This window comes from Choristoneura fumiferana, chromosome 19, assembly GCF_025370935.1.
Source record: "Choristoneura fumiferana chromosome 19, NRCan_CFum_1, whole genome shotgun sequence".
Classification (NCBI taxonomy): domain Eukaryota; kingdom Metazoa; phylum Arthropoda; class Insecta; order Lepidoptera; family Tortricidae; genus Choristoneura; species Choristoneura fumiferana.
In genome coordinates, this window is record NC_133490.1 from 2482522 (window position 1) to 2491444 (window position 8923).

Sequence of the window (8923 nt, forward strand, 5' to 3'; positions counted from 1 at the left end):
CCGCCAGTCGTATTAAATAAAAATTACCCACTTAGAAAATGTATTGGCCATTCTTATCGATAATCTTATAGGTACGAAACAAAAGTGACATTACTTTTAGTCGGTTATACTATAACCTAACCTAACCAAGAGAAAGATGGAAATCCCGACTTCACTTCAAAGTTCAATGTCTCAAAAACATGTTTAAGAACCATTGCTAGAAACCCTGCTTTCAAATAAAAAAACCGCATTCAAATCGGTCCACCCGTTAAAGAGCTACGGTGCCACAGGCAGACAGATAGACACACATAGCGGTCAGCATCTGCAGTTCTGATGGTGCTGCGGATGTCTATGGGCGACAGTAATCACTGAACATCAGGTGAACCGACTGCTATTATGTAAAAAGAGCATTTTTGCCCAAGCTGAAACGGCTTCACGCTCGCCGAGTCAAAAATAAGCCATGCTCCCCTTAACCTCCTCTTCCTCTCAATATTTTCGTCCTATTTTTCCCGGTACAGCCGATTATTCTATTGATCCTCAATGGGGTCGCGCTCCCGGTTAACTCGAACATGCTTTTTGAAACTTTTTACGGCATTATTTAATATTTTAAATCCCGGCAAAACTTATTTAATAATGCCCAATCGGTTGTGGCCGATCGTAAAATCCGCCAGATCACGAAATTCCTAGGCATATCATGAAATGGCGTCATTTCATGATATGCCTAAAAGTTGGCCAGGCATATCACGATGTGCCTGAGAAACAATACGGCAGATCGATTAGAGCAACGAATTCGTCGATATTCCTAGCTCTATACCGGGCATTTTTGTCGAACTTAAAAACTGAAATTGCTAAAAGTGGCTCCGAAGCGGTAACGTTTCGTGTGCTCTGTCTACCCCATTTGGGAATACAGGCGTGATGTTTGTGTGTGTGTGTGTGTGCTGGCTCCTCTCAGAATAAGAGGACTCGAGTCGAACTTGCTCATGCTCACAAACTTTCCTATTTATAATATTGCTAGAATATTGAGGGTCAACGTCATTGAATTGACGAGGGCAACCCTCGCAGGCTAACCATGGAATTCCTCATTAAACAAAGCGTCTATTAATACGGCGCGCGCACGTGCGTCCGCTTCCTGCGCGGGCGCATGTTTACAAGTGCGCTATTTGTGAGTTTGGGAGTACTCGTAGGGTGTACGGCTCCGTGGATTGTGAGGCGAGTTGCGAAATGCCATGCAAGATTTATGAATGGATCAGGAAGTCAAAATGTGCGTTGTCACTCCATACTTCCCCACTGGAATACTTTCCTACTGCCTTCGTTAACGTGTAGGTAATGATTAAAAATCAAAGTCAAACACGCTGCTTTAGTTAGAAAGTGTTACAATTTTTTTTTCATGAGAGCCGTAAAAAGAAACACTTCTAAATTCATTACACCCCTGCAAAATTTGTTTTATTTTATTTGTGACACTATCCAACTCTCCTGGAATATCCTGAAAGTTTTGCTTCCCCAGCTATATTAATGGAGAAAACTTTTATAAAAACCTTATGATTGTCTTGACTTAGACGTTTTTATTAACTTCTCCAAGTGTTAGCAGACCTGAGGCCGTATAGTCTAACGTTTCTGACGCTCTAGATCACAATCACAGTTTGCAGGTGGTAGGACCTTGTGCAAGGTCCGCCCGGATTGCTACAACCATCTTGCTCGCTAATCCTGCCGTGACACTGTTGTGTTTCGGCATGGATAGTAAGACAGCCGGTGAAATTACTGGCACTTGAGATATCCGATCTTAGGCCTCTAGGTTGGCAACGCATCTGCAATCCCCCTGGTGTTGCGTGTCTATAGGCGGTGCTGATCTCTTACGATCAGGAGACCCGCTTGCTCGTTTACCATCCAGTCAAATAAAAAAAAAAATGACAGTTTTTGTATGCGAAATCTGTCATTTGACTGCGATCGCGAGCGTTAAATGTTAGGCAATACGGCCTCTGAATGATGGACTGAACTGACACCAGAGTTAGCGTGTTACCATACTTTTAAGGTTTTGTTTTTGCCGACTGAAGGACGGAAACCTACGAAAAGATCTTGGTCATAGATTGATTAAACCTACAATCTTGTCTTCAGGTAGTAGATATGCGTTGGGGCGTCCGAGACGAGGCTACTGATGACCACATGACGACAGAACTGTGCATGCGCGAGATCAAGAACTGCCAGCGACTGTCCATGGGACCCAACTTCGTCGTGTTTCTGGGCCAGAAGTATGGATACAGGTAGGGTCGGGTAAAGGTACAGAAAAGGCAGGTTTGGTGAAGGGATAATGCCCTTCAGTGTGACTTTGTACGCCTTTAAAAGTTTTTTTTATATAGTATGTTTATTATATCATGGTAGCCTATAGAAGAGGTAGGAGGCAGTTGGAGGGAGGCCGCAATAGGGATCTCTCTCCAGGCAGATGTTATGCTCGTACTTGGGGGCCGAAGTGTTGGGAGTTGTAAATAATAAATAACGTATCTAGTTTCGATACTCGTGCATCGTAGCAATCAGTCTATTTGATGCATTGGTGCTGCTAGGGTCGCCATAGTAAAGTAGGATATAGATCGGGAAGAATGTGGATAGTTTCGGATATTTAGTAGACATTGATCGAGGACATTCTCAAAGTATCTTGTTATAAGTAATGGGCTATCGATTGACCCCTGTGACCGAATGATCGGATGGACAGTAAAAATGAGACCAATGATGAACTGGTAGTTACAGCAATAGCCTGTTTAAATAATTTATTGAATCCGGCGTTACTTTGCGGAGGTCCATATCAATGAACTCAAAGAATGTCTTTGGGTGAGAACCTTATAAGTTTATGCAGAATATGCGTGTTCATGCAGTTCCTCCAACTCCACACTGTAAGAACACACACAAATCACACAAACCCATCTATCACCACCACCACACTACCATGACGCGTTTCGAACTCACCCAGATATTTATTCAAGCCTTGAGAGTCCTAGGTTGCATATCATCCTTCACTGACTTAAATGCGGATAATAGTGACGTTAATTTTAACCGTCTTGCCTACGGGTAAAACTGTAGTTGACTGGATGAAGTAAAAACCTTTGAAAATTACTTATCTTTCCAGACCAATACCTACTTACGTGCTCTCATCAGAACTACAGATGTTAAGAGACGACTTGGCCGCTAGTGGAGTAGACGTGATTCTTCTTGACACTTGGTACAAGAAAGACTCCAATGCTGTGCCACCCGTGTCCGTGCTGCAGCCTATATCCTCGATACTGATCAACTTTAACAATAAGGTACTGCTCAATAAATTGTGGCCAGCAATAGAAAAGAATAATTTAATGACGCACGCACGCAGTTTAAAAAAATAAACAAAAGTACAAATTTATATTCGATATTTGAAATTATTACCAAACATCCCTGTCCATGATATAATTATTAATTTCGTGATACACCTCAGACATTAATGTCTTTTACAATAGATTTAAGTTTTGTATATGTTTAATCATAAATGCCATCCCCGGTTTTTAGAATAGGACGGACCCATCTCTTTCCGTGGGTATCGTAAAAGGCGACTAAGGGATCTTATATCGTCGTTGATACTGCAATATCGCGTAACTAGCTTTTTCCATAAGGTATAATTTTCACTGTCAGAACAGTACTAACATTGTACTGTAACCGACGATATGACATGAGAGAAGGTAGCAGCGCTCTCTATTGCCAACTACGGACTCCGGGCTCCAGCACTGTGGTGTAGAAGGCAACGGGAAGCCACCACACTATTTTCCCATGAAAGTCGTCATCAAGGATACCAATCCTCAACTGACGATCACGTCCAGTCTGTCAAGAGTGTCTCCACTTAGGAGAATAATCTGTTTGATCGGTAATATCTTACTTATCAATGAACTGTAGCCGTATTGTCTAAAGTCCAGATATCCGTGATTGCATTCAGCATCTCTTTCTACCCTCATGCTACACCATGTGACAGAAAGAAGTGGTGAAGACGATTATGATTCCGAGTTAGACAGTAAGGCCTCTGAATCCTATTCCTTTAATTTTCTAGAGGGTCCCAAAACTGCAAGCAGAGGACCAAGCAGTATGGTGGGACACGCTAGGCAAGATGCAGAAGCTATTCAGAAAGGCTTCTTTAAACTTGTACAACAACGGAAAGATGGACAAGGATGCTATGCATAATTATTTCATGTCTGGTAAGACTTAGTTTTGTTGACTATTGTCTTAAAAAAGGTTCTATAATCTGCACGAGATTTTGAAACATCGCAGCAACCTTACTTATATAGCTATGGTCCGGCTCGCACCTCCGAGTTTTTCCAAATTCATGTGCGGAATTACATTTGAAATTTACCACGAGCTTTGCAGTGAAGGAAAACATCGTGAGGAAACTTGCACAAACCTGCGAAGAAATTCAATGGTGCGTGTGAAGTTCCCAATCCGCATTGGCCCCGCGTGAGAACTATGGCCCAAGCCCTCTTTTTCTGAGAGGAGGCCTGTGCCCAGCAGTGGGACGTATATTGGCTCGGATGATGATGATGATGATAGCTATGGTCTGGTATGATATTCATACTCATTATTTCGTTATAAACTCTTCATTAATTTACTAACTTAAATAGCACAGTAGTTATGATCATTATTAGGCTACTAGTGTAGTAGTCTAGTTATGATTGTTATTTGGAGTCTTTTTGTATTTTTTATTTCATCTCCAAATTTGTTACTTTTACGAAAGAATGTGACGTCTCCGATGAGAGCGAAACATAGATGTCGCTAGTGCTGCTGCAAGTAGCGTAGTAGAAATAAGCTACCTAAGAATGTATGCATAGGAAAAATCGTGTCTAAATTCCTGTCCAGCGGTGGTGTGGGGTTATAGCACGCAGCACGGATTGCTGAGGACCTGGGTTCGATTCCCAGCGCTGGTCTCTTTTTCTGGTTTTTCTGTGCATCCATGTCTCAGTTTGTATTTTCGATAGTAGTTAAGTATTAGTACCTCTCTGGTAGTTATTGTAAAGCTGCTACTACACTTAAACCACGTCAACCAACAACTATACATACTTAAAACCATGTTTACACTAAACCACGTCAAACAACTATACATACTTAAAACCATGTTTTCTACCTATGGCCCTATACTACGAAGTGCAAAGTTCAAACTTCGTATCTAGCCGTCCCGCTGACGCTTGACGAGAGTGAAAGAGACGGTGCGACACGAATTTCGAATTTCGTAGTACTAGTAGCCCCCTTTACAAATTCTGATTCCAACCTGATCGCAGTAACGGAACGAGAGGTTATCAACGGCGTGCTCGACGTAAAGAACACAAAAAATCATTGCCTGGCCTACGTCCGTTACATCAACAACATCAACCTCCAGAACCTGAAGAAAGCCAGCAACTTTGTGGACATCCTCAATAGATCCTTGGACAATGAAGCTTCTAAGCTGTTGGCTGATCTAAGGGACGTGAGACTACCAAACAAGATTGAGACTACTAACATACAAAAGTGAGTCAGTTTGAGTAATAGTGATACTTTCTGCCCGCAATCATCTTCTACCATAATTCTAAGCCGTGCTTTTTGGGGGTACCCAAAAGGTAAAAACGGAAACCGTATTACTAAGACTTCGCTGTCCGTCCGTCCGTCCTTCTGTCACCAGGCTGTATCTCATCAACCGTGACAGATAGACAGTTGAAATTTTCACAGATTATTTACGAGTATAACTGTGGCCGCTATACCAACAAATACGAAAAACAGTATCAAATAAATATTTAACGGGGCTCCTATACAACAAACGTGATCCTTTTGCCGTTTTTTGCTAATGTCTAATGAATGTCGTACAGATGGTACGGAACCCTTCGTGCGCGAGTCCGACTCGCACTTGGCCTTTTTTAGGGCTGTTTATTATTTTAAACTTTTATAAAAGCAAACCCTGCTATTTAAATTTAGTCCAATAGTACCAGTTATAATTAGTAACCGCTTGTTAAACGTGTTACAGTCAGCAACAAAAATATACATGCGTTTGAAGTGCCAAAAATATGTATATTACAGGACTTTATTGCCTGAATATTAAGGTCGTGTTACATATTTTTCACACTTTATCTGTATTCATATCTTTGTTGCTGACTGTATATTAATCCAATAAACATTATCTAGTACGTTGGACAATTAAAAGTTTGATGTTTATTGAAGCTAACTCAGGAAGTAAGATACTCGTAAATACGAACTTATACGATAAAACACGATGGAAAAACATAGTAGGTATTCACCAGTGTGATTTATGTTGGTTGGTACGCCAAGATGGCAGATTCCATAAAGTTATCAAACATTCGTCTTCCACAGGTACACAGTGGAATGGATCGGACGCGAGGGTCTGGACACAGAGACTCACGGAGAATACCTCAACCACTTCATCGCCCATTTTTACAAGAACATCATCAAGCTGGTTGACAGGTCCGTGGATGACGATTTTTTGATCCTCATTTAATGATTGTGATCGTCTTCCTATCTATGGTGTATGGACTTTTAGTGGGCAAATTGGGCTCGGGTTTACACCACATCTTCGATTACCATTGAGACCTAACACCAGTCTATTTATGATTGGTTTTTTGGAGTCTTTTTGTATTTTTTATTTCAACTCCAAATTTGTTACTTTTACGGGTATCCCGTGAAACCATATCGAAAATACAAACTGAGACATGGATGCACAGAAAAACCAGAAAATGAGACCAGCGCTACCAGACCAGTCCATCCAGTTTATTTGTCATTATTTCCTTTTCGTACAATAAAGAGTTTTATTACTACTTCTACCTTTTTTTCCAGAGCGATGCGAAAAGAAGACAGCAGTGCCCAAGGTCAAATAGTGACAGAAATCCTGCAGCATCTCCATGCTTGCAATAATTCTGTCAAGGTGTTTCACGGCAGAGAAGATGACCTCAAGTTCGTTGAGAATTACATGAAGAATGGGTCAGATAAACCTCTAGTTTTATATGGAGAAGGTAAGTTTGTACTTTGTCTTGAAGTATAAAATTGCTAATGAGTCAACCGGGCACGAATCTTATCAAAAGCATACTCGTTCGTAACTGATTATCAAAGTGAGTAAATTATCAGTTTAAGAAAAGAATGCTTAGAGCCGACATTGTTGGAATTCATTCTTTGTTGACCTTAAACCCCCTAGTATACTTAAATCAATACCAAAAAGGCCATTTTTTGTTAAAGCAGATAAAGAGTAGGGCGCAGTTTGTAATATAGATAGTATAATAATAATAATAAATATATGTCCTTTAATACTAACACTAGAATAAGTTTAAATGTATTATCTTTTGTTTTGTTTGTTTATTACTAACACACTATGGATACTCTGTTTGTCTGAAATAAAGAATTTGAATTGAATTAAATTTGTTTTTTGTTCAAACCAGCAGAATTTATGCTTATTTGAACAAATAAGACTCAGTTAAGTCTCTAACGAACAGTAGTTAAGTCTGTGTTCTTGTTTTTTTTTCAATTTTATTCTTCACCTCCTAGGTGGCTGCGGCAAGACAAGTCTCCTTTCGAAGAGTTCAGCAACATCTCTAGACACGTGGTTCGCTGATGTCCGTCCCACAAACATCATCAGGTTCCTCGGCACTACTCCTGACTCCAGCGCCCTCACTCCTACTCTTATCTCTGTCTGCCAGCAGGTACGAAGGCATTTTCTCAATCTCTAAAGTTATTAGATGAATCCTTCTTTTACTCTTTTTTCTGGTTCAAAAAGTTATAGCGCTGCATTAAAATAGATATTTTAACATTTTTGTTCCGTTTTTTAAGATTTGGTGAGTGAAAGCACTTTGGGTAAAATCCCTTGGAACCGGTACTGCTACTACTGCACTACTACTAATAAGTAGTAATATAGTTAAAGAAATTACTAGCAAAAGAGATTTTCCACCTCTTGGGTTGATGAAGAATATCAGAATCTTGTTATACTCAAGCTGAATGATGATATTTATTATTTATTTTATTATTATGTGATGCCAGAGTGCTGGTAGACCATCTACTTTATGAAAAACATGGTAAAGATTTTTACACAATCATCTACATACACTTTACTACAGATATCGTACAATTTCGCCCTCCCATTCGAGAGCATCCCTGACGACCTGGTGCCTCTGACGGCGCACTTCAAGCAGCTCCTGACCATGGCAACAGCTCAGCAACCTCTTCTCCTCTTCCTGGATTCCGTGGATCAGCTGACGGGGATCGGGACAGAGAACAACAAAGTGTCGTGGCTACCGACGAGGCTGCCGCCGCATTGTAAGGTATGGTACCTTCCTTACTTATAGTGGTTAAAGCGTAGACCACACATAAGACGGCAGCGTGTCGGGAAATGATAAAATGAATTCTTCATTTAAACATCCTGCGTGATTTGATCATTTCATCGCGAGTGCTTGCCTTCTGGCCGAAAGACGTCGTGTTCCGGCGGTTCCGGGGCACCATTGTCGCAGATGAATGCGACGTCGGGACGGTGACTCAACGGGGTCACGCCGTTTTGTCACCAAATTATTTTATGTTATTGATTATAAATATGTATGTAGTCTGTAAGGTATTTTATTGCATGGGCCAAGTTGCCCGAAATAAATGAATTATTATTATTATTATTATTCCCTTTTCTCTGCGACAGGTATTATATTTATTATCAAGTTATTTGCTATTATTGACTAGGGATTTTTTTTTACCTATTGATATGTTTTATGTAAAGATAATACTCATTATCATCAGTAGTCTCCTGAATACCATCCTGGGCCCAGTTTCCCGAAGTATATTAGTCTAATAAAATTGGTGTTTTGTTTCATTTTCTCGTTCAATTCACGAGACAAACACAAATATTATTAGACTTGTAAGGTTTCAATAACAGGGTCCTGGAGCGAGCTGAGTGCCCAATAGTACGGCACTAACGTAGACAATAATATGAACT

At 40.4% G+C, this 8923-nt stretch overlaps 1 protein-coding gene across 1 annotated transcript in view; it reads left to right on the plus strand.

The window, feature by feature from the left end:
- Nucleotides 1-8923, plus strand: part of LOC141438856 (NACHT and WD repeat domain-containing protein 2) — a gene marked incomplete in the record, with an annotated part of 46228 nt that overhangs the window by 21588 nt on the left and 15717 nt on the right. The window contains 8 exon segments of the mRNA XM_074102888.1: nucleotides 2092-2237; nucleotides 3095-3269; nucleotides 4037-4181; nucleotides 5256-5481; nucleotides 6316-6426; nucleotides 6796-6971; nucleotides 7498-7652; nucleotides 8064-8267. Of these exon segments, the coding sequence (XP_073958989.1) occupies nucleotides 2092-2237; nucleotides 3095-3269; nucleotides 4037-4181; nucleotides 5256-5481; nucleotides 6316-6426; nucleotides 6796-6971; nucleotides 7498-7652; nucleotides 8064-8267 (1338 nt within the window).